This window comes from Zosterops lateralis (genome assembly GCF_965231275.1).
Source record: "Zosterops lateralis genome assembly, chromosome: 2".
NCBI lineage: Eukaryota > Metazoa > Chordata > Aves > Passeriformes > Zosteropidae > Zosterops > Zosterops lateralis.
The window spans coordinates 96,291,456-96,316,967 of NC_139763.1; the positions used below are offsets into that span (position 1 = coordinate 96,291,456).

At 39.8% G+C, this 25,512-nt stretch overlaps 1 protein-coding gene across 1 annotated transcript in view; it reads left to right on the top strand.

The window, feature by feature from the left end:
- The first annotated feature begins 7,558 nt into the window (after window positions 1-7,558).
- Window positions 7,559-25,512, top strand: part of DCBLD2 (discoidin, CUB and LCCL domain containing 2) — a 41,016-nt gene continuing 23,062 nt past the window's right edge. Inside the window, exons 1-2 of the mRNA XM_083854612.1 lie at window positions 7,559-7,691; window positions 23,892-24,119. Coding sequence (XP_083710738.1) covers window positions 7,574-7,691; window positions 23,892-24,119 — 346 coding nt within the window. The 5' untranslated portion in view covers window positions 7,559-7,573. The remainder of the gene's footprint in view (window positions 7,692-23,891; window positions 24,120-25,512) is intronic.

Here is a 25,512-nt window from a genome sequence, read left to right on the forward strand (position 1 = left end):
ACATCAATGTTGCTGATTGATTCTCTTTGTTACAACTTGCATGAGAGGCTGCAGGAGGTTTTCATGGTCATGCTGAAAGAATTGCTTCTTTTAGTTCACCTCCTTTCTTCCACTGCTGTAAAGTTAAGAGACTGGACCTCATATCTCAGTATATAGCTTACCACCAAAACCATCCTCATTTTTGAACCGGGCTCCAGATAGGGAGATTTCATCTTATATTGAGATATCATCATGTACTTAATGGTCACCAACCTAATGAAAAGACTCTCCTGGTCTGCAACATTTTACTGAGCTATTCTACTTAAAATATATTTATATATTATATTTATATATTTCTTTTATAGATCTATAACATATAATACATGCATATATATATGTATATATAAAATAATATATAATTTTACATAATATAAAGTATATTATATATATTATCTATATATATTTTTATATATATCTGGAAAGACACTCTTTTCCTTCTCGACATACAAGCAGCTGCAGGCTTTAATTCCTAACATCTAGAAATATACTGGAAAGTGTAGGTTCCATACTTATTCACTTTTTTTGACAAGGATTTGCTAACTTTTATTGCTAAAGCAAGCTGGGTTGCTGTGCTTCCTGTAGCTGTGCATTAACAGAATTATTGCACATACACACTCGGTCCAGGACTTCCCAGTGAAACACTGCACATCTGTGTTGCTGGGCCTCATCTCAGGAAGCCTGTGAGTTACTGCTCCAACCTTCTGATATTCAATACAGTAATTCCTTCCCTTTACATTTGTCCATAAGATATGATTTAGTGAACCTTTTTCCTTCCCATCTGCTGCAACTGGCTGTCCAAGTTCTTCAGGAGTTTCTCCAAATCCATTTTCACTAACATTTGTATTACTTCTATCTCATTCACAGGAGAGATTGACACTCTGAGGTTGCAATCTCATCCAACAACTCACATCTTTCTCATGAAGTCTTATCCTAAAGACACTTCAGGACCTGTGTTGGCACAGAAGTTGTGGTGTTGCACCTCAAGAGGAGTGGCTGTCATTTGCCCTTTATTTCTGAAAGTGCAAAGGGACTGAGGAACAGAGTATTGCCAGTCACAAATTAACCAAAAAATATCCCAAAAACTAGGCCTGAAAAGACAATACTATTTAAAGAATATGCATGGCCAGAGAGTCTTTTGTCTATCTTTTGTTCTTGTCAAACTTTGTGGTTGATTTGGGAATCTTTAAAATTATTTTAACATTCATAAGGGTAGGATCATAGAAACCTACCCTTTTGTAACATCTTCTTTCTCTCTCTCTCTCTCTCTTATTTTTTAATTTGGATTTTCATTCTTGAAATTCTTGCACAGTCATTGCTTGCCAGCATCCAAGTGCTGGCAATAACAGAAAAAAAAAATTAAAAAACCAAGTTTGTGGGTTTTTTAGTGACTGGCAATGCTGTTCTTCAGAGAGAAGAATTAGCCCTATGCATAAAGCTTGGATTTCACATGAAACAACTCTATTTCTTCTTTAAATTTGATCAAAAGCCCTAATGTTTATGCATGTCTTTATAAGCAATGTGTAATATTTCCTTTAAAGCTTTTAATATTTTCAGACTTTCTTCGATTTAAAATTATAATTCTCTGCTATTTCAGTTAAATGCTACAGCAATTTGTTTGAAGTTGAGTCATTTTTACCTGCAGTTCTAGCTCTGAATTTCATCAGCACCACTTAGGGCTGTCCATCAGCAGCACATTACTTAAATCTGTACAAAAGATATCAAGTTTTTCATCATTAATCTGGTGTCTCTAGAATATACTTTCACATTTTGATTCTCTTCACTACAGTTTGTTTTACTCATCACTGTACTGGTATGGTTGCAGCACAATTTGTGTTGGTGGGACTGCAACGAAAGATCAGACGAAGTCAGGCTGCTCTCCAGTTTCTTTATCTGGAAGAGAAAGAGCTGATATCAACAATTTCATACCCTGAGTCACAATTTTAAGAACAGGCAAAGTACAAACTCTTGAAACAAATTGATTTATTTGCTAAGGAAATTACCAATTTCATCTTGCATCTATTTCTGAAACAGAAAATTTGCTTGAAGCTCTTCCTTTTGGATCTCGGCTTCTAGTCATTGTCTTCACAGGTCCCAGGTTGTTACATTAGAGTCTCACCTCAAGGTTCTGTTGACATCTCAGGCTCCCCTGTAGACACCATTAGGCACAAATATATTACAAATAAACATGACATTGGTCTCTGATAGTGATGTATGGACACAGAATTTTCTTTAGACTGGATACAAAGCCCTGAAACATGCCACACGTAATTCCTCTCTTGCACCTTCATAAGGACAAAAGAAAGGGTTCTCTTTATTATTTTCCTAATCATAAATGTGATCAGTTCTCCTCAAGCATGTAAATGTATCAGTAAAGAGCTGCAGCATTTGAGGAGCCTGACATCTAAAATTTTTCTAGTTGCCACTGGTCAGTGAGGTTGGAAGCTGAAATTAGTATATATCAAATAATGAATCAACCCAATGTCTAAATCAATTCTGAAGTAATAAAAAATAAGAATGCAGAGAGAGAAGAGAACTAGAACAACATAGGCAAGATACAGAATTTGGAGCAGGTACAAGTCACAAAAAATTGTTTCAACCTGGACTTTGCATGGAAGAAGAAAAGCCAAAAGCCAAAAGTAAATCCTGACAAAAATGCAAGACATTGAAGAGAATGTGAAGAACAGTATCTTAATTATAAAATAGAGAGGAAATATATGGAAATAATTGAAGTAGAGGATTCATAGTTCCTGATAAAGGAAAATTGATGCAGACTCTTAATTCCCACAGAAGCTAAAGCCATGATTAAAATTTTACCTGTGCCTAAGTGCTTAATTAATCCTACAGTAATCATAGATTCCTCCTTCAGCTTTCACTGAGCCATAGGATTCACTGTATCCTGGGAATTTAAATCCCTCCATACTTTGAAATACTGCTTTTATTTAAATGCATAAAACCCACGGTTATGATACAATTAGTCTTTAATGTTTTTCTAACTGTTTTTGCTTGAAGGATCTTAGTAGTACTGGGCATTGATCCAATAAACATGAACTCGTTTGAGAGTGAAAGGCAGTAAGAGATCCACCCTAATATTTTCCTTCTCTATTTACAGTGTTTAAATAGGAAAAAAAATACCTTTTTTTTTTAATCACCAGCATCCCTGAATTGTTTCATATATACAGTGCAGTAAAAATGTACAAAAAAATTATTATTGGAATTTATGCTACTGTTTTCCCCAGATAATGACTTCTAGCACAGTAAAATTAACAGATGTTTCTTACTAAAATATTCCAGAACTAAATGCTGAGTGTTTATTCTCTTTTAAAAACACAAACCAGTCAGCAACCGAATAACTTTAGTGTCAAATAAATGTGTTTTATGTACAGCCATGAGGTTCCTATCTGAAGTGAATTAATAATGAACCTCAGGTAAATATATCATGGTGGCTTTATAAATGTGTTTCTGAGGACGAGACTCATTACGCATATTGATATAATCAATACCCATTTTCCTTTCTAAAAGGATGAATTTAAACCCATTCTGCAACTAAGACTCTGTTGTTATTCTTTAAAAAATATCAGCATAACAGGCAATAAAAACTGAAGCAAAGAAAAAATAAGAGCAAAGAGAGGAGTAGAATGATTTTTACTGAAAGCTATAATAAAACCTAGAAATCCCAAATGAGATGAAAATAAAATAGCCAAGAGCAACAAAAGCTAGGTTCTAGAACATCACCTGGAACTACAGGACTTTCATCTACAGCCCATCACTTGGTGCCTTAGAAGCATACAGTCATAACAGGTCAGAAGGAACCTTCAGGGTTTATCTAGTTTAACTCCTTGCTCTAACAGGTCTCATCAGATCAAGTTGATCAGGACTAAGGGAGGCCTGAACATCTCTAAATATGGAGGTTCTACAACATCTTTGAGGAACCCAGTCCAGTGTATGACCATCCTCATGGTATTTTTTTCTCTTTTATCTAGAATTTGGAATTTACTGTGTTGCAATTTCTGTCTATTGGCTCTTGTGCCATCATGGTACACTTATGAGAAGAGGCTGGATCCATTTTCCAGTCCTGTCCAGCAGTCAGGTAGTTGTAAGCAGCAACAGGTCTCCTTTTCTCCGAGCGAAAATACCCAGCTCTATCAGCCTCTTCATGTGCATCGTGTTCTCCAGCCCCTGACTGTTTTAGAGGCCTTTTGATTGACTCTGTTGCATGTGTCAATATTGTTCTTGTGCTGGAGGGTGCCCCAAACCAGTGACAGTACTGAGATGAGGTATTACAAAAGATCATTCCCTTGGCCCTCTCATTAATACAGCTCAAGATGCTGTTGGCCACCTTGGCTGCAAGGACACAGTGCTGACACACATCCAAACTGTCCTCTAGGACACTGAGGTCCTTTTCTGCTTCCAAACAGCTCCCAGCCTGTACTGTTCATGGGGCTGTTCCTTCCCGGATGCAAGAACTTGGAATTGCTCTTGTGGAGCTCTCTCTGAATAGCAGCCCTGCCCTCCAGCTGAATTCAGCTTTCGAAATGCAACAAAAGAATGTAAAATCTAGAGAGCTATGGTGGGAAAGAAGCCCAGCACTCTGAAGCTTCTCGAGGGAAATGAGAGAACCAGATGGAGATGATAGTTTCAGTTACCTCCAGAAGTTACTCGCAATGGGAAGGAAACATTACAGAAATGCTTAGTTGGCTAAACATTTTTCTATCAGCACTAAGGAGTTGGTTTGGTCTTCTGTCTTACCATATTGAAAAAACAATATTTGTGCTGATTTCACAAGAGGTGTTGGCAACTTGCCTTATGAGATTAATATCATATGTTAATATGTGTTTGCTTCCCACAACATTTTAATTTTGTATCTGTTTTGATTTGATGACAGTGACAGTTCTAAGTCACAAACTCAAATCGAGTCTTTCTTACACAATTTTTTGCCCCAGAGGATCTGCCTGGGAACTCTCACAGAGCAAAATATGCAGTACTCTGCAGCTGGTGTACCTAAACTCCTTTTGTGCTGGAATCTTCTCAGAAGGAAGATTCTGAAAGCCATAGTGACCATCTGGATTTATCTAATTCTTCAGATTGCTCTAGTGCATGAAAACCATGTATTACAACAAGCCTTTCAAACAGTTGCATTGGTAACCCTTTGGCTCTGTAGATCCTATAAATCTTTGAGTCTTTTAAGGTGTATAACCTTTAACAGTTTGTCATTGCTTCTGTCGGGATGGTGGTGTTCCCTTTGCAAAATATGTAAGGGTCCACAAAAACCATCTGTGGTCAGGGAATGTAGCTTTGGGATAAACTTCCAAGATAGATTAGGCAATTTTGGCTTCTGGCTGCTCTTAGGAATTCTGCAAGTTTTCACACCCCATTTAGAAATCAACCCTTTCACAGATTCAGATACTTCTTTTTTTACATGTACAAATAAACCGTTTACAATAGTCAAATCAAGTTCATGAAATACCTTGACAACAGAACATAACACAGCAGGAAACCTCTGTCAGGTCCACCAGAGACTGTTACTGAATTACATTCAGAATGTTCAGATGCTCCTCTTATTGCATGGCACCACTAAGCCACAAATTATTCAAGGAGTGATTTTTCCAGTACACAGCAAATACCAACAGTGATTGGTGATCTTAGGAATGTGGTCTCTGTAGTACAGAAAGGATGTTATTGTAGTGATATAACTGCTTCATGTGACCTATAGCATGAACTTCTGTGTCTGGTGAATGGAAGACAAAGCAATGGATCTAAATTATTTTTGATTCACCTTCGATTATGTGTTGCGAAGTGTCTTGGTGGCTGTTACATCTTACAAGATGACTTTAAAAGATTAATCTGTGATATACTTCCATTGACTTTGCTTTCATTGGAGCCTCTTCCCATGTCATTAAAAGGTTTCAAAAGTGGAAAAATATGAAATGTTCTAAAATCGCCATGTTTATCGCTCCCTAATTATATGAGAAGTCACCCCCTAGGAGCTGTGGCACAAGTATGGGTCAAACAAATAAAAAATGTGCAACAAAATTTTGCTGTCTTTATTCTGAGCAAGTGGATCTATTCTGGAATCTTCTGTTCCACTTTGTGATTTGGCACAAGTGGTATGGATGATATGCTCAAGGAAGGAGAGGTAATGATCTCCATAGTTCTTTGTCTACAGGGTATAATAGCCTTATACAAAGCCCTTAATAAGCTGTAAGCTTAGACTTGGACATAGTCCAGTTTTCAGCATCTTAATAAGGAATAGTAACACTAAAACAATTACTAAACATAATTGAAATACTTCTTCAAGCAACTCTGTGGGTTGGGTAAGACTGACTCCTGAGATGGTTTTCTGCCATTTTGGTGGGGCCAGCACTGGACACTCCTGGCCAGGAAGCAGTATCAGTTTCTAAGAGCTCTTTGGGAAGAGAACAATTTCTTCCTAAAGCCACGTTTTACTGTGCAGCCACTGGATCTGGTTGCCACCAGGGACTGACACGCAACAGCCCTTCCACAGCAGAAAAGAATGAACCCTGAGGCTTATACTGGCCGAGAGGCTGATCTTTGGAAGCTGGGGAGTCCCAAGTCCCTTTTGCTTTGTGGTGAGAGACAGCACAGCACAGAGGAGTCCTGAGTGCTTCAGTCATAAACTGAGAGACATGTGAAATGATGTCTGTCTAGGTGTGGCTCCCATCCTTCCTCTTGACCCTTAAACCTTGCTGGGAGGAATCTGGGTTGTGACTGCAGCTGTAGAAGCATGGACATGGCATTTTTATCAGCACCTGAAAATTACATTCTTTTCATCTACCACTGAAAAACACAGAGAAAGTGCTGTTTTCCATAATGTTAGTATTAGAAAAGTGATTCTTTGACCCTAACAGTGGTTAAAATCTCATCATTTTAAGACTTGAGAGTTCCAGTTTGGTTTTTTTTTCAAGTATTATTTTCCCAGGGATGACTCCAGCCTTTAGGGGAAGCTCTGCAATCACACACAGTGCGTGTTCAGTGTTCAAAGCTGGGGACAAGGGTTCAAGCTGCAGTGGTTTGGGACCTCATAGCCAAGCCCTCCCACACCTAGAGTGAATTCACATTTGCGTGTGCAGCCCTACGACACCAGATTATCCTTCCTATCAACAACAGCAATACTCATCTTTCCGAGGACGTTTACTTATGTTTTCCCCATAAATTCTGCCTTAATCTCTACTTTGGGAGAGGGGGAAAAAAAAAAAAATCTCAAAAAAAGCGGAATACTCGTATCCAGCTCGCGGGGGAGAGCGGAGGTGGAAGAGAGCGGGAATTCCGGGGCCGGCTCCAGGGGTCTGGGGCCGTGACCCCGCGCAGGGGGGCGGAGGGAGGGGGCCAGGCCCGGCGGGCCCGGGGCGGGCGGTGGCGGCGGGGCGGCAGGAAGCGGGGCGGCCCCGGCGCGGCCCCGGAAGCGGTTGGGCGGGGAGGGCCGGGCTGGGCCGGGCCGGGCGGGCTGGCGCAGGGCTCAGACGCGGCCCGGCGCGGCCGCCCCGCAGCCCGCGATGCCCGGGGACCGCCGCGGGGCATGGTGAGCCCGGGGCGGCCGCTCCCCGCGGGGACCCGCCGGGCGGCCCCGCTGCTCCGCCCCAGCCCCCTTCTCCTCCTTCTCCTGCTGCTGCTGCGGAGCGCCGAGGCGCAGAAAGGTGAGTGCGGGAGCGGCGGCGGGCGAGGGAGAGGGAAACCAGCGCTGCGGGGCTGTGCCATGGGAGGGGGCGCCCCTCGGCTTGGGGCCCTGCACGCCCAACCTGTCCCCTCCCGGCCAACAAAGGGCGAGAGAAGAACCCAACCAACCCAACCAAACAAACAAAAAACCCAACCAAAAATTAAAATAAGACACGTTTTTTCCTCCCCGCAGTGGCACGGGCGGGGCTGGCAGGGGGCCGGGGCTGTGGGGGCAGCGCGGGCCCTGCGGGGCTCGGGGGGCCGGTGAGCCTCCCCTGAGGGCCGGGAAGGGCTCCCGGGAGCCGGGGAAAGGGGAGAGCCTGCCTGCTGTCAGAATTAGCCTACCCTAGCCCGAGAGTGTGCAGCAGTGTATATATAGAGGGTGAGAGTCCGGAGCATGTGGCAGACAGGGTAGCAGGCGTTGTTGGGGTTTTTTGTTTGTTTGTGTAGAGAAATCGACGAGATTTCTCCTCCTCCTCGGAGGAATGAAATGAGCAGGCTTTAGCAGTGTGAATATTACGAGGCGCAGTTTGGTCACTCCGTGGCAGAAGATCAGAGGATGCCGCTGTGACTGTCACTTTGATCCTGTGCTGGGGACAGAGCTGTGCGAGGGAGTGTTTTGACAGCATCTTGAAACTCACTTCTGGGTCTGGGGAGATTTGTGGTTTGCAGTTCCACTTGCTTCTTGCACTGCTCTTGAATCATTTCAGAAACTGTTTTGAGTTGTCGCATAACTTTCTCTTTCTTTCCGTCTCAGAGGTGGAAATGTGGTTGAATTTCAGAAATGCTGCATTTAAATGCACAGCACAAAGATAATATGAACTGTATGCACTCTCCTGGTTTTGCATCTAAATTAAACATTTAACTAACTAATTAAAATTAACTAATTGAACGGGAGAAGTTTAGTGATTTATCCATAGAGCAAGGTACTTGTGTGGACTGAGCTTTTCCTCTTATTTCGAGCTAATTGCATTTAATCATGTTCCTATGCACGTACAAAACTAATGCTAATAAGCATTGACACAGCTGAGTTTGTTTTCTTGTAATTTATAATGGAGCTGGAGAAGACCCATTTGCTTCTGAGCGGAAATTGGGCTATTTTACCATTTAGTCTTTTGAAGGTTGCTGCTGGATGAGGCAGGCAGCAGCGAGGTGTTAGTTCACGCTGTAGGAGCATCATGCCTGTGCTGCCCTGACACTTGTCTGACCTTTTGGTGAGCAGACTGACTTTGTTATTCTGGGAGAGAGCTGAAATAACTGTGGGGGTAGGGAAGAGTCGTAATTTACCTGCAGTTGGCTGGGTGGAATTGGCTCAGGGAATAGTCAGGGGTTTGTTAGAGGAGGTGGGACCAGGCAGCAAGAACTGGCACTTGTGAGGACCGTGGGCTTTTAGTGAAACAAAGTACAGAAAGATAAAGTGAAACTCTTAAAGCTTGCTCATAAGTCTCACTTTTGAGTGGGAAGGGAATTTCTTTATTGACAACCTTGATTTTTTTTTCCTAACAATAAGCAGAGCTTGTTTTGAGGTGAAGGACTCTGGTATTGTCGAATCTAATGCTTCAATATGAGAAACTGCTAGAGCTTCTAAGAAGAGTTCTACTAGTGAGGAACTGTTTCCTTGCCAAAATATTTTCATTTATCTTATTCCAGAGAAGGTTAGGGAGCTCATATCCTGTATCTCTAAATGCTGGCATCATTCTAGTTTGGGTAATGAAGCCCCATATAGAAATGAAGCTGCTGTCTAGTTCTTGAAGGTCTGCACAAAGTTATTGCTCAATTAGGGCATTAAATATGTGAACAGGCTTCTAAGGGAATATCTTGATTGATAGTGAAAGTAACCACAAGTTGGGGAATTCCAAAATTAAAGTTGCTTTTAAGCTCTTTAATAAAAGTGCAGTGAGTGATACAATGTAGGAACTTTCATTATGTTAGAGAGGCTGATCCTGTGTTAATAAGCAATTGTTCATTTTCTTTTCCATTGTTCAGCAGCTCTAAGCCTCACATACAACACGGTATTTAAATATTTTTCTGAAGATAGTGTTTTCATTTCTCACATGCTTTTCTGCAGAGCACCTTCCTGGTATGAACTGATTTTAAAATAAAATTATTTTGGTCAACATGAAGCTTGTTTTTACTATTGGGTCCAATGGTGCTCCTCTCCTTCCAGACAGCAGACATTTGAGAAATGAAAAAGTGTAGATATTGCTGTGGTGAACATGTTTTTCACAGTAGCTCACTGTATTATCTTGTAGGATTCATGTGGAATTTTTTTCAGTCTATCATCTTTAAAATCATTCATTATATGTAATTCAGAATTCCTTAGTCGAGGATTTGAGCTTCAGTGTGTTGCTGTCGTTGAAAATTATGAGCATTTTGTATTAGCTGTAATATCATCATAAGTGCCCTGTGCTGCATTTCATAATCTCGTGTCTCGTGGACTGTTCAGCTCATGGCTGTGCAACTCAGCTCTTGTGATTTTTTGAAACAGTTGTGTAGTGGTTCTAGCTCCTGGTTGCAAGGAAATTGATAGTTGAAAAATACTTAGAGTATTTTTTTTGTTTTTCATGTAATTAGGGAGGTGTGAATGAAAGCAAGCCAGCAGCTAAGCTTCCTGCTCTTTGTGGATTGCATTTGGAGAAACAGTGCTCTTAGCAGATGTTTAGGTATTGACATAAGTTTGGTATGGTCTGTTCATTAGCTAAGTTTAACCTTTTTTTTTTTTTTTTTTTAATTTAGAAAAACACAGGAATGGCTGCTTAGCTTTCATCAAAGTAGAAGTTGAACAATGTGTCAGTAATTCTGAAGGTATGAAGCTTGTAGGGTCTGTAGAGCAAGAACTTTGTTACCACACAAACTAGTTTGGTAGCCATCTGTTGGGATTTCTAGTGGATACCAATGTACCAATAAAACTGGGAAAAAGTGCCTAAATTTAAAAGGAACCTTTTATTCTGGAGCTGATTCCCCAGTGACTTGAAGCAGATTTATTTGCAGTCTTTTTATCGAATAGTTAGTGCTGGATGCTTGCATTTGAATATGATTCCCACATTTTGTTCTAAACAAATGGTGGCCCATCAGGATGTTGTTATATGCTCAAGCCTCGTTGAAGAAAGCACAAAAAAGTGATTCACTACTGTAATTTAAGAATGTTTGCTTCGGTGTAGCAGAGAAAAATAATTTTTGAATGTCTGGTACTGAGTTTTTGTCATCTGAAAAGTGAAGTGGAAGAACTAATGTCTCTGTGCACATTGAGGCTCATGAAAGGGTTTTCTGTGGCCTTGTGTTCAGCGGCTCAGCTGCAGCATTTGTGGATCATTTGTGTGTTCCTTGGTGTGCCTTCCTCTCTGCAGCACTCCTGGTCTCACCTCTGCTTGTCCCTCCTGCCAGGCACTGGTGGCTCTGACTGTGGCCAGTCCAGAACTGGGCAGGTGCTGATCCAGCAGCTGTAGTCTGGGGAGAAGGAATCAGGCAAAGAGGAGATGGCTCTAGCTACATATCCAGTGCTGCAGCTTCCCCCTCAGGGTCCTGGAACAGATGATTTCCTGCTATGACAGGGGCTGACAAGGGTTCCAGCTCCCGGGGTTGCCCATTACAGGTGTGTCTTTTCCTGCTGCAGAGAGCTCCGGGCACATGAATGAATATAAAGCACTGCCACAAAGCCTTCTGTCACATGAGCCATTGCCACGTTGTGCCTTGCACACAAGTGCTGGTTTCCATTCTTGCTAAATTAGATTGGGTGGTGTCTCACTGCCCATTGTATCCCTTGTCCTTGGCTGGGCTCATCTGGAAGGAAGGGAGTCACAGCCAAACCCAAAAGGAATTACTTTGATTTAAAAGACCCTCAGATCTTCGCATGAGAGATTTATTGTCCCTCAAATTAACATCAGATTAAGTGTTTTATGAGGAGTGGGGCAGTGCTCTAATGAACTGGTTTGCTTTTTTAATGGGACAGTTTTACTTCAGAGTGCAGAGTGTTTTGAAGATGCAGTTGTTCAGCTTGAGGATTCAGAGATTGGTTCCATTTAGGCAGGAGTGCTGAGGCAAATCCCTTTCATCTCTGTGTTGAGAAGTATGGAAGAATTTTTCAAGACCAAGGCTTAAAGTTAGGGTCGGCTTTTTTAGGTTTTCTGATGCTCTTTTTAACATTGCACCTTGAAGATAGAGAGGAGAAACAGTGCTGTAAAGAATGGAGGATTGTTGTCCTTCAGAAAAGCGAGCTGGTATTGGCAGTGTAGATGTAAAAAGAGTGAATATTATTTGCTTTTGAAAACAAGAATCTCAGCAATGTTATTTTTCCTCCTCCAGTTAATGAGCCTTATTTGAAGTGGGTGTGTGGCTCTGGTGAGCAAAAGGTGCAATGCATGTGTTCTGCAGAGCATCCTTTTTGGGAGGGTGTCTCCCAGTCCTGGCTTGGTTCAGCCCAGCTCATCTGGGAGCCTGTTGAGGCCGTGCCAGCCTCGTCTATTCCTGTAAAGAATGCAGGAATCACCCTTTTGTGTAAGTACTCTTTGGAGCTCTCATAAGAATGTACTGCAGTTTGGATTTGAGCAGTACAGTGCATGTTGGTTTTATATCTATAACTATATGTGTGTGGCTATAAAAATCAAGCATCTGCTTAAAAAAAGCAATGTAAGTGTCCTTTCAGAAGCTTGTATGCTGTTACTGTGTGCATCTCAAGCCAGTGACCTTCTAGCACATTAGTGCAATCTTTAGGAAAGTTATTTTTCTGCTACTGAATGGAGATGTTCAGCTTTCAAGATTTTCAGGAATGTTTTCTTATGTTATTCATGTAAGAGAAAAATAAATGTCTCCTTTCTCTGCAATTCTGCCAGCCTGCTTTATGCTGTGGGGAATGATGCATTAGGTTTTTAATGCCATCGCTGCTGTTCTGTGTAGTTTCAGTCATCAGCTGGTTAAGGGCTGCCTTGAATGCATCAGCTTTCATACTCAGTCATCAGTTCAAATGCAATCCTTGCTGGAATTGCTGCTCAGTGCATTGTGAAATGTTTCTATATTGGTGATTTTATCTATATTTTGAAAGGCTTTTAAAAAAGCCGTTGCTTGTTACCCCCACTTTTATAACTGCACCACCCTGTGCTTTGGGAATACCTGGAATTTGTTTTGTAGTCAGAGTATTTCCTTTTCCTCCTGCATTTTCTGATTGAGTTCCTTTTAAATCAATTTCTCTAAATCAAATATTATGGAACATTCAGGGTCCTTTTATTTAAAATAGTACAGTTGAAGCCACTGTCCAAGCATAGAGTGTGCATTTATTACTAGAATGAGGTTCAGGGAGGTGGAGAGGTAGAGCAGGAGTAATATTGATGTAGAAGGCCATGTGGTAACTTGCGTTAAGATAAAATTTTCAGTCCTGGGATTTTTTTTATACAGAGTGGTGGGTTGTTATATGTGAAGCTTGTTCATTAATCAGCAAGACTATGAAATATCAGATTTTGCTAAGCTACTTCCTTTGCCATCCATTACTGGAGGCAAACAGTTTGAGCTGTGCTATTCATAGTCTGTTTGAACTTGTTTCTATATAACCAAACACTTTATGTTGTTTGGAACAAAAATTATACTTAAAAATCTAATAGTGACTTGACATTTGGACCACAGAATAACACTGATTTTGAAAATGGCTTTTGGTTGATGCATTTTTTTTGTCTAGTGCCTGAAAAAAACCCCAAACACCAGCCCTTGGATTGGTAAGAAGTGTTTAACCTGTGCTTCATTTCCTAGCATGTAATTTCTGGTGTTTACCTGCATGACCACTTAGTTTCCCTTGGTGAAAAGTTGTAAGAGGATAATGTTTCTTTATGGTTGTTAAACTCTTCAAAAATTAAATTAAAGCAGGTAGTCCATACTTGTTTAGCTATCTCAGTATTTCAATCAATAGGATCATGGAGTTGTAACAGTCACTTGGTACTGCTTATGGCATTTGAATGCTTCCTGTTGGCATGTCTTCAAAATCTCTGTTTGCAGTTGTCATTTCTGTTTTGGTTATATTCTTCTTTTCTCTGCAAATACCAAAACAAAAATAATTTTCAGTGAGTTAGCGGTCTGTAAGGTTTAGACCAGCACAGCTGGTGGATTCTGAAGCTCGGTGATTAGTTGTCTCTTGGATTTTGGTGAGTTTAGTTCCTACTGAAAATCAAGCATGTAAGTATTTATCTTTGCAGTGACAAAGACAGCTCATACCTCAAAATATTTTGTTGCAAGTTTGCAGTGAGACTGTGATTTGAGTTGACCTCTCTAGCGATAAAACAACTGGAATATATTTGCAGTAGCAATGTGAAGTGCAAGTCCACAAACCATTAGAACTGTAAAGATTCTTAGCACTTACTGGCAGCTACTTCTAAAAAAGTACATTCTTTTGAAGAAAAAAGATTCCTGGAAGCAGAATATGTGTAAATGGGGACTGGCTACGTACATGTCAGACGTGCTTGTTTTTAATGTTTGCTGACGTGAGGAGGGTGCGTTGGCCTGGTCAAGAGGTGTTGTGCATTGTGACTCAGGGAATCATCATTTTCCTACAGCTTTGACTGCTGATCTTAACAACCTCTGTTCTCAGTATTTTAATGAAAATGCCAACTTCTGTCCTGTCAGTAGGAATTCCATGGCTCTTGTTTTCGGGTGGTGTCGCAGTGAGGAGGTCCCGGTTCTGCGCCACGGCTGCGATAGTTGTGTACATTGTTACCACATTAGTAAATGTTGTGGAAGCTGAACCAAGTTTGTGAACTCACTTGTGTCATTCTTGGCAGTACCAGGAGGTGTGTTTTTAAGAATGTCTTAGAAACAGATGGGGTGGGGGGTTGGTTTTGTATTTTGTTTATTTGTTTTCTTCACTGGGTGTTTATAGCATGATAGCTCTAGAAATAGTTAAAAAGTCCCTTGCTCAAGATGCCTTTGCTCAAGTCTGAAAACTTTCTGGAAAGAAATTTAATGCAACTTCCTGAATTCCACTTAGTTAGAATAGTGATTAGCCAACTCTAAGTAGTCAAGGTGTACAAGAAATCATACTTTAAAGGGCCTTTCTGCTCTTCAGTACACTATGAAACCATCATTGTGTAAAATGACTTAAAAATTAGGATCAGACAGGTTCAAGCTTGCCACTTTTGTTTTTTTGAGTGATAGAGTTGGGAGGATTTTTATATGTGTAGTTTTTCAATATTTCTACTTTTTGTTGTTTTGTTGTTTTTTTTTTTTTTTAAGGAAATATTTTTCTGGCATTTTCTTTATGCCAGAGTTTGTCTTACAGGGATTTTGTTAATTGGAGCATTAAAGAAAAAAACAAACAGCTATTTTAAGATTTTTTTTTTTTCTCTGTGTGTGTCTCTTTAATTTTATTAACATTTGTCGTTTTCAATAAAAGTTTTAAATTAGTGTATAGCATTATAACATTTTAGCATTCTTAATGAATGACTATTCAACTAATCATGGGAGACTGCCTGATTAACCATATTCCATAGATCATGCATTGTTTAGGAACTGAAAAGTGGAAATAAAATCAATGGTCACATCATTTATATGCTTTATTAAACACTCCTCTTCCCCCTTTGCATCTTCACTAGTTAATCCTCCCTCTAAATCTTCCTCCTAGATTTTCAGGTTTTCTAAATATACTTTTAGCTCAAGGAAGAGGTTTGTTATCTAGGATTGGAATATTATCTGTCAGAATGACAGTTCTTGCCAGCTATTCATATTTGGGTTGTCAGTCTTGCTGGAATTCGATGGATTGTGCATGAGGTCACATGGATTGTCTTTTAATTTTTTTTCTCCCCAGAATGGTTTTTCTGATAGAATCACTTCTTAAAAACAACCCATCTGATTTTCTTCTTTCTTTACTTTAAGCACTGTCAGAGGTAATAATTTGATACATCCTTGTGACTACTATTAATGGTGGAAAAGGGAACTTGAAAAGCTTGACATGCTTCTGGAAATGGTTGTGAGCAGATAATTGTTCTGTCATGGCTTCTAAACAGGAGGATGGTGCAAACGCTTCCCAGAGTGATGCTGTCAGTCATCACGTTTATCATGACATGGCTTTTCATCAAGGTTTGTATATAAATGTTCTGTAAAATTATTCCAGATTTGCAAAAGGAAAATTATTTTTCATCCCTCAGTACCATTTTCTCCTTCTATTCAGTGATCAATTTGTGATTTTCCTAAACTTAGATTGTAGCATCATAAGACCTCAAATGTTGCTCAACTGTGAAGAGGAAATCTTTTCAGGTCTCTTAATAGCAAATTCTTGGAGTAGGAGTAGCTGTTTCAGTGCCCAATTGCAGCTTTCGATGTTGAAGGATGAAACTGAACTGTTTGGGCAGTTGTGCCACAGCTTTCTTTAGTTGCACTCCAATGTAAAATTAAAAATGCAAAAATAGAATATATGAAGTGTTTTATTTAAGGCTTGGCAAGACAAGCTACATGCATGCAAACATGGAGCTTCTTTTCTGGAGGGAAACCTCACAGGAATGAGGCAGGTGAAAGATCCTCAATATCTTGAGTGGAAAAACAAATTACAGTGGTGCAATTTTGTGTGGTTACTCTGCAGAGTTCAGAGCTTTTGTCTCTGAAAGGTTGGTGTACCACAGAGATAGAGGATGCTGAGTATGTTGTGCATGTGTGATTGCCTGCAGGACCATACAGGGTTTCACAGCTGGCAGCTCCTGCATCTTCAGCAGGACTGTAGCCAGTTAAAGCCCATATCTGGTTATTTTAACCTTGCTCCAGAATGGTTAAGATATGGAGAAAAACATCTTGCCTTGTTCAGTGTGGTGGAAGGAAACCACTGGTGCTTAATTTTTCTTTTGCGAATCTTTGAGTTTTGTGATAAACCAAAAAGCCCTAAACCACACTATCTGTTCAGTTCTATTTATATGCAGTTGTGTATCAAAGTACATCTCATTATCCCAAGGGTGGAAAGAGGAATGCATTAAATTGAATGCTTTTGAATACTTGTGTACTAAGTCTAGTGATGATTAGGTTTTTTTGTTTTTTCCTAAGTATATTTGAAAATTTCAAATAATGCATTTACATTACTTTATAACTTCATTTTTAAAGAGGTGTTTTCAGGTTCTCTGGTCCTCCTACACAAGGCATCATTTCCTTCTTGCTATGAAGAAGGTACAGCAAAGCTGATGGGCAAGCTTAAACTTCAGATAGTTTTTACTCAGGCTTCACACACTGACTTCCTACATGTTCTCACTATACTTTTTATGATAAATTTGGCACTTAAAAAACAGTGACTCAAACATTTAAATTTACTGTCATCTTCCTTGTTCATCATCTTGTTATTCAGTAATACATCATGCTTATTTTATTGGTTGTATTCATAGAGGGTCAGAAGTATGACAAAAATCTTTGTTTTAAAGGAATATCTACAGGGCAAAATTAGGAATGAAGTGCCTTTTAGAACAGATTGTATATTAAATTTTATGATGCTAGAATGAAGCCAAGTCATTCAAAATGGGGAAAACTCCAAACAGTCCCTGTTGTTACTTTGAAATTAGATTAGAAAATGAATGTTAGAACTGGGGTGCAGCACCACAGGGGTACAGTGGGCACTGGCACTGTGTGGGGCAGGCAAGGGGCAGCTACTCATGAGAGGCAAGGTGGTGCTGCCCCCATGGATCTGCAGTTTAGGCTGTGCAGTCTCATTTATGAACGGAAAAGGAAGGGGGGAGATGTTGAGTGTAGTGTTAATTTAGCGTGTGAATTATTGGTATGATTAGAGAATGTTTTGGCTCGTAGTTGACATGTGTGAGGCTTGTGAAATTTCACATGGTCCTAGTGAGGTGAGGAGTTTGAAGAACTTCCAGGAGGCTTGAATCCCATTCTGACCATGACCACTGCTTATTCTCATGATGTTTTGCATGACCGTCTGTGTTATTTTTCATTTATTCATCATCTCTGTTTCTGCTGTGTAGCGCTTAAAGCACTGAAGCACAAGATTGTTTATTTTTAAGAAAGTGTTGGTGCAGATTGCAAAGTAAATGCTGGGAAGTGGGCACGTGCCAGCCAAACAAAGACATAGAGCATGAGCTGTCACTGTGAGTCAGCCTGGGCAGCAGATCAGAGGGGCTTCTGCATTATGTACCATTGAGAGCACAGTCCTCTCACAGACTCCTCATGTAAATCACTTTTCACCATGCCCAGCCTGTCTTTGTAGGCTCCTTTTGCCAGCATACTATTTCAGCAAGTCATAGCTGTCCCTGGGCACTTACACAGTTTCCCTGGCATCAGTAAGTAAAAGCTCTGCAGCACAGTCTTACACAGCTGATGTCTCTTCTGTTCTTTTGAAGTAGTCAATTCAGTTAGTACATGACAGCAGAGAAGCATGTATTACCTGCTCTGACAACTTAGTAATTTTAGATAATTTATTTTAAAATGTTATCATGTTTTTGATGCTAAATTTAGGATTCCTAAGTGTTACTCTTTTGTGTAAAATTCAGTGGCTGAAAGCTAAGACTGGAGTTCCAGAGAGGATGATTGTAAAGCTGCATGTACAGATTAAAATAACAAAGTGCTAATTATCACTAGCCCAGCACGTGGCCTGTGCTGTAAATGAAAGCAGTAAAACTTTTTTGTAATGGCATATTAAATTTTGTACTTTTGCTGTAAGAACAAGAATCAGCCTCTGTCTGCTCTCACCCTCTCCTGTCACCCCACTGAGCTGCCAACGTTTTGAAAAGCAAAATGCTTACTGTGCTTTTGTCCTGTTCCTATCTTTGTTAAAGCTCATCCCATAATTTCATTGACTGGCTAAGGGTGCCCCACAGCAGGTAAATCAATCCAAGCTGAGGCAGCCATAATCCCACCTCCCTCCATTCCTTGCCCTGCCACTGGCAGGGGCACCTGGAGCTGCCTCAGAGAGTTGGGCTGATGAAACCCAGAACTGTGTGGTGGGAGTGGGTTGGGGCACTCTCTGCAGCCAGCTCGGTTCTTCAGGCCAGTGCACCACTCTTGTGTGATTGCTCTTCCCAGGGCTGGGATGGTTTCTACTTCTCTGGTTGGCATTGTTTAAAATGCAAACGTGGGTTACAGTGCTGGTGAAAGAAGCAGTTGCTGGTGTTCCCCTTCTGTCACACTCTTATCGCCCTGTCAAGGGAGGCACTGCTGCATGTGCATACTCAAATGAATTAGGGGGTCGCTCTAGATTAAAACTAACAGCTCTTTTTATGCCAAGTCCCTGCTCTGGTTGGCCATGTGGCTGCATAAATGTTTGTCTCCAGTACCAGGAAGGGTGTGAGAAAATGTGGCCAGAAGTGAGAGGCAGACAAGGCTTGCTTTTTTCTGTGGCTGTGCTAATTTAAAGTGCCTTCAAGTGTTTATTGAGCTGTGGCCTCACTTGTGGCAGTGTGGGGTATTTTATGTTGTGAAACATCTGCAGGGGGATGAAATGCCCAAACCAGTGTGTTACTGAAGCAAATAAATGTCATTGAGATCAAAGTGGACTGTGTGCTTGTTGGCTTGTTAAGAAAATTAATTCTGACAGAGGAACAGATTCCTTCCTGAAGAACATCACTCTATGGAATTTGGTGGAAACAGCACTGAGTTTGGAGGACACAAATAAGGGCATTTGAAAATACTTGAAAAGGCTACTTAGAATTTGATGTCTCTGATTTAATTCCTCAGTCTTTCTTATTCATGGAACTCTTTTGTTCTTTGTGTAAACTTTCATGCCCACACTGAGAAAACCAAAAAGCAGATACAGTGTCTTTTAGTGGTGTGCTGATAAAAAGTAGGGAAATGCAGAGCACAGCAGCTGAACAGAAGAGGAGAAATTATAGTAATGCATTCAATCAGAAAGAGGTGTGTATTTGAAGTTAAAATGAATGTTTTAAAACACCCTTTTTTGCTTACATGATTCTTACAGATTTGGTTCTTTGCTTAGTTAAAAAAGTTTTAATTACATCCAATATTTAGTCACAAACATACAGAAAATAATAGCTTATATATGTAAAATCTTCTCAGGAAATCCACTGGTTAAATTGAGTCTTTTCAAAAGACAGTGCCACGTGTTAAAATTGAGATTGGTGTTTTGATATGCATCAGTTATGCTTTATAGATTATAATATTGAACTGTCTAATGTCTTTATCATGCACTCCTCTACAAGTAAGGAATAGGAAAGTATTCACTGGTGTAAAAAATTATTTTGAACATGATGTGATAGTGAGAACAGGTTCAGGAGTCACTAACAGCAACTGTTCTCAGGGAGGAAAAGTTCTGATTAATTGACTTCCACAACTATGAAGTATAGTTAATTTTTTTTTTTTTTGTGGATAATTATAACTTAGCACCCACTCCTGCATGTTCAGTATTCTTTCATTTTATCAAATTTCACATATTCTTCAAGTATCAAAATCCTGTGGATTTGGTATGTTTGTGTTGGTCCAAGTCCTATATTTTGTTGATGTAAAGAACTTGGCTTTAAGAAGTTGTTTTCAGTCATCTGCATGATTGCATCAGACATCAGTGTGCCGTGGCTGGGAAGGTCATATGAACTCTGCCAGGAGGGTTCATCCAGGCTGCATTCAGAGTGGATCTTGCTCCTTATGCCAGCACTCTGCCTTCCTCTGCCACTGCTTAAGAGGTGCCCATGTTTCTAACACAAGTTTTGGTGAAGAGCTGGACTTTCCCTCTTTGCTGGGAACTTAGTCCCCAGGACATGAGAAATTGGATGCACATCTGCAGCCTCTCCAAGTGTCAGGTGTGATGTGTGCACATGAGTGACTTGGTGCTTCTGCAAAGGGCTTTATCTGTCCTGCAAGTGCAGGAGGTCTGTGGTGTGACAGAGAAGTCTGAAAGAAAGCAGGAGACTCGTTCAGCTGTGTACTGACAACAGAGGTTGTCAGCCTATCCAGGAATAACTGAGTAGGGAATTGATACCTCTCTTCCATGTGTTCTCAGATATTCCACTCTCACAGGTTAACAGAAGCAAAAGGTTCTCTGGCACATAATCGCTTGCAAGTGGACAAAGTGGATACTGTTCTATATGTGCTGCTGTAGTGCAATGAATTGTACTTTTTCTTGGAGAAATTGCTGAGTATTGCAATTGCTCCCCTGCTGCTGGATGTGTGTATGTGTCTCTGGAGTTCATCAGTGGTGTTTAAAGAAAGTATGGCAGAAATGATGAAGCACCACATTACATGGAGAGGCTCAAGAATTGCCCTTTTATAGCACCAATACAGCAAGATGTGGGTTCATTGTTCTGCAAGTTTCACTGGAACTGTGATTTTTAAAATTTTCCAAATAGCTCATGAGTGATGCTGCTGCCCTTGGCAGTCTGTATATGCCATGGTAATCTTTAAATTCTTCAGGCATGAAGTGTCTGGCATTTCTGTTATCACTAACCTAAGTGAAATATAATAAAAAGGTCTAAAATATCCATTCAGAACAAGCTACTTTTAAAAATTGACTTCATAGTAAGATGCTGCAGATCAGCACAACTGTTGATTTCCTTTTCTTACCTTTCTAGTATGATTTGACAGCAGGTTCTTTAATATGGATAGAGGAGTATTCTTCCTCTCATCTCCTTAAGAAAACCTACAATAAAAGGGGGATTTGAGATTGACATTTCCATTAGATTGTGTGAAACGAATGAGAAAGTTTTTCTCTCTAGCCATGGGAAACAAGACATTGTTCCAAACTACAAGGGTTAATGTTGTCGTTTTTTAGTGATTTCTTTCTTTAAAAGAAAAGGCCTAATGTCTTTTTAAAACTTGAAATATTTTATTTGCACATTCTCACTTAAATGTGTGTAGTCGTTTTGGAGTTCTTTTGCTTTTCTCATCAGAAAGCTGTGCCCTGTTCATCATGCACAGTGCAGGTATTGTTTCAGGCTTGAGACAGCTGAAGAGGAACCTAGTGGAGTAAAGTGTTTAAATGAATGTTAGACATGATCTTTTCTACTTTTAACTGGAGAAATTTACAGTTTAAGTACATTTTGAGTCAAAGAGGAGACCCAGGCATTCCTTTGTCTTTGATTTCCAGCAGCACAGGGAGAATGATGAGGATGAATCAAAGATGAGGAAGAATCAAAGATACTGAATCATGTGCATCATTGGTATTCCTGGTTTTAAGAAATAGTATTTGTGTGGTGACTGCATTGCAATAACTGGCCTATTGAAATGAGAAATAATTAACTTCTGAGCATTATAGTTCATGCAAGGATTTCTATTTTCCTTAAAATGCACCCAGAAGAGTGTATCTTCCCATACAGGTGAATGCTACTTTGATTTCATATTTAAAAGACCACTGTGTCAGTGTATGTGCAGAGTATTTTCAATCTGTGAATGAATAAGCAGTTGCTTACCCCATCGCGGGACAGGGAAAGCACAGAACTAGTTAATGGCTCATTGCTTTTGTTTAGGACATAACCTAAAACTGATTGCTGCTTGTGTTGATAATTATTTTTATATCTGCAGTATAAAGAGTTTTGAAATGCTAACCACATGTATCACCATGAATATATTTGTTGGTTTCGTTGTTGTTAATAGAGTAAGTTCCATGCATTTTGTAATGTGTGTGAGTATTTGCTTGTGAAAAGCCATTTTACTGGAAAAGGAATCCTTATTCGTAAGTGTTAACATATTAAGACTAATCAGAAATCTGACATTTGAATGCTTAGTAGCTAATAAACCTAGGCCATACAGGTTCTGCACAATAAAGCTTTCACTTTTCTTAGGTTTATAACATGCCGTTTGAAAGAAACCAGGATTATAATGATATATAAAACATGCAGTTTAAGTTACCTCTTTGTAATGTTGAACAATGGTGTTTCATGTTAGAAAAACTCTAAGTTAGAAGAGTAATTTATCAGGTGTCATCCAAATGGAAATAATATTTGCCATGGGATAGAACAAAGTGTTTTGAAGCAAATTGCAGTAATGAAAACATGTCTGAAGAACAGCTTCACAAATACAAGTTTTGATTTTACTAAGCAGATATTCCAGTTAACTTTTCCAAGGATGTATCATTTTCATTCCAGACTGCTAACAAGATAAACAGCTGTAGTTTGTATCTGCATCTGTTTATGATTCTGTGTATACCAGCAGTACTTCAGTTTTTATAACATGCAGCTATCTTTCAATGTGCTCAGATTATAAGGAGGATAGGTTTTGTTAGCAGAAATTGGATGTGTTTGCAAACAGATTGATCAGACCTAGTTAACTTAGTCACAGGGGTTTGTATTTTCCACATCACTTCAGTGCATTGGACTCACTTTTCCACTCAGTCTTACATGTAATATATTTAAGAATTTTGAAATTTAGTTAAAATTCGTAAGTATGTGTGCAGTTTTTGTACATAAAGCTCAGCTTACCTTTTCATATTTAGTAGAGGAACTACACATGGTATTGTGAAATATGAAACACTTTCAGCTGTCAAAACAAATTTCTGTCAATAGGAATCATGGTGATCAGTGTGAATGTTTCTCTGAGAACATTCACATTTCTAAACTAGCACAGAAATTCTTACACTTTTTTGTGCTACATACTGGGGGAAATGCATGTCTAGCTGTTGGGTAATTGAATTTATCAGTTTGCTCATTATAATTTGATATTGACAATACAAGGTTAATGCTATTGTTTTCCATTTGTTAAACAAATCAGTTTTAGTACTGTTATTGCTGTTTAAAACTGATACTCAAATGTTAGTTAGAAGGCTCCAGGTTGGAGTCACAGCAAATTCTGAAAAATTGAGTATATTCTCCAAATAAGAGTGAATTGCAACATTAAAATAGTGGTACAGTAGGAAACAACATATTAGCAGTATCCTTTGGATTTCTGCTTTTCATTGCGTTGTGAATGCAGTAACTCAGTAAAACCAATGTGTTCCTCTTTTATTGTCAGGTTTCTGTGTCATTTTCAGCACCTGTTTCCTTCTGTACTGAGGTGTTGAGGAAATATGGAATAGCAGGGACACTTCCTGTACTGTCCATGCTATTTTTTAAGTCATTATGGATCAGTTTCCATCTCATTGAGGAAGCTGTAGCAGCTCTCTGGTCACCTGTGGTGATGAGCTAAGCAGAAGGCAATGGTAGTTGAATGGTATTTTGTCACCATTGCTGTGTCACTTGCATGTGAGTTACCTTGGAGTTTTCTCCCAACACGGTTGGTACGGTGTGCTGTGAGGCTTTGAGGATGAATGTGGGAGCTGATTCCTGTCTGTTCTTTCCCAGGTGATGGCTGTGGACACACTGTGCTGGGCCCGGAGAGCGGGACCCTGGCCTCCATCAACTACCCCCGGACCTCTCCCAACAGCACGGTCTGCGAGTGGGAAATCCGTGTCAAGCCTGGGCAGCGCGTTCAGCTCAAGTTCGGTGACTTTGATATTGATGACTCAGATTCCTGTCACTCCAGCTACCTGAGAGTCCATAATGGCATTGGCCCCAACAGAACAGAGATAGGTAGGAGCTTTAATTATCACTGTTTGAGAACTGTTGTCTTGTATAGAACATGGGTGTGCTTTTGGTACTTCTGTTACTTTTTAACAAAAAGTACCTAACCCATGCATGTGATAAATGCAACATGGATCCTGTAATATTTTGATTCTTGAGATTGAGTCTCAAAGGAAGCTCCTCTGCAATGTGGGGTTTTTTTCTCAGACATTTCCTAGTAGCTTGCAAAGTTCTTGTAAGCAGTGAAGAGGGAACTGTGAAACTAGAAGCATTTTCATTTAAAAAAAGGAGCATATATATGCACATACACATACATGCACATACACATACATACATATATACATATATATATATATCTTACCTGAAATGCCTTTCTTTTTATATAGACTCACTCTGATTTGAGCTGCTCATCTTAGTGGTGTTAAAAGATGACAGGCTTCAAAAGGTGTATAGTCCAAATATCCTCCATCTTCTGATAATGTTTAATTTTTGTTCTCTACAGAAGAATTTAATGACTAGAAGCCAGTGGGTTTTTTTCAAATAGCAGTGTGATGTACTCATCTACATCAAGGTGTATATCTAGGGTTTTAAGACTCTTGTGGCTACCTTGCATAAAACTCAAAATAAATTGTCATTCTTCCTTCTCTAAAATTAGTTGTTATTATGCAGATTAACTTTATTTTCTTTCCTAAAGCTTTAATTTGGAGAGAGAGAGAGAAAGAGGGATTTACTTCACTGAGACTGCTTTTGTGCAGTTCAAATGCTGATCCTGCTAAATTGAGTCTTTTGAGTCTAACCTGCTAAAGAGGCTAGTGGAGTGTTAGGTTTATTAACCCTCTTTTCCAACTGTTACCTAGGTAAGTGTGTGTGAAAATAAGTATGTGCTTGGAGCTGTTGAGCCAGACTTGGTCTAAAATAGGAAACACTGAATGCCTTAAATGGCAAGGAACGTCAAGTTCTGATAAGTCTATTACTCACTTTTACAAGGGACTTAATGGGTTCGAGTAAATTCCTGCTTCATTTGTTGCCCTTGCTTTTCAGCTGTGGCCTGCATGGTATGTTGAGGAAATGTGTGTGTTGTTCTGCTCTTAATAAATTAAATCACAGGACAAACAGTGATGTTAACAGTGGCAAATACAGATGAGGCAGGGTTTGGATTTTGTTCAGATTTGAAGCAGCAGACACTGGAGAGATTAAACAGTGACTTGAATTTTCTTGGGAGAGATCTGGACTTGTCCTGAATTTTTCCATTCAAGACTACTCACATGGTCTAACATTAAAATACTTGTTTTACATAAAATCTGAAATTCAGTCATGCCTTTTTTAACCCAAAATTACTTAAAAGTTGGCTGGTTAGATTAAAATATAGTCAGTGGGTTTACTGATAAACAGAGAGGGTTTC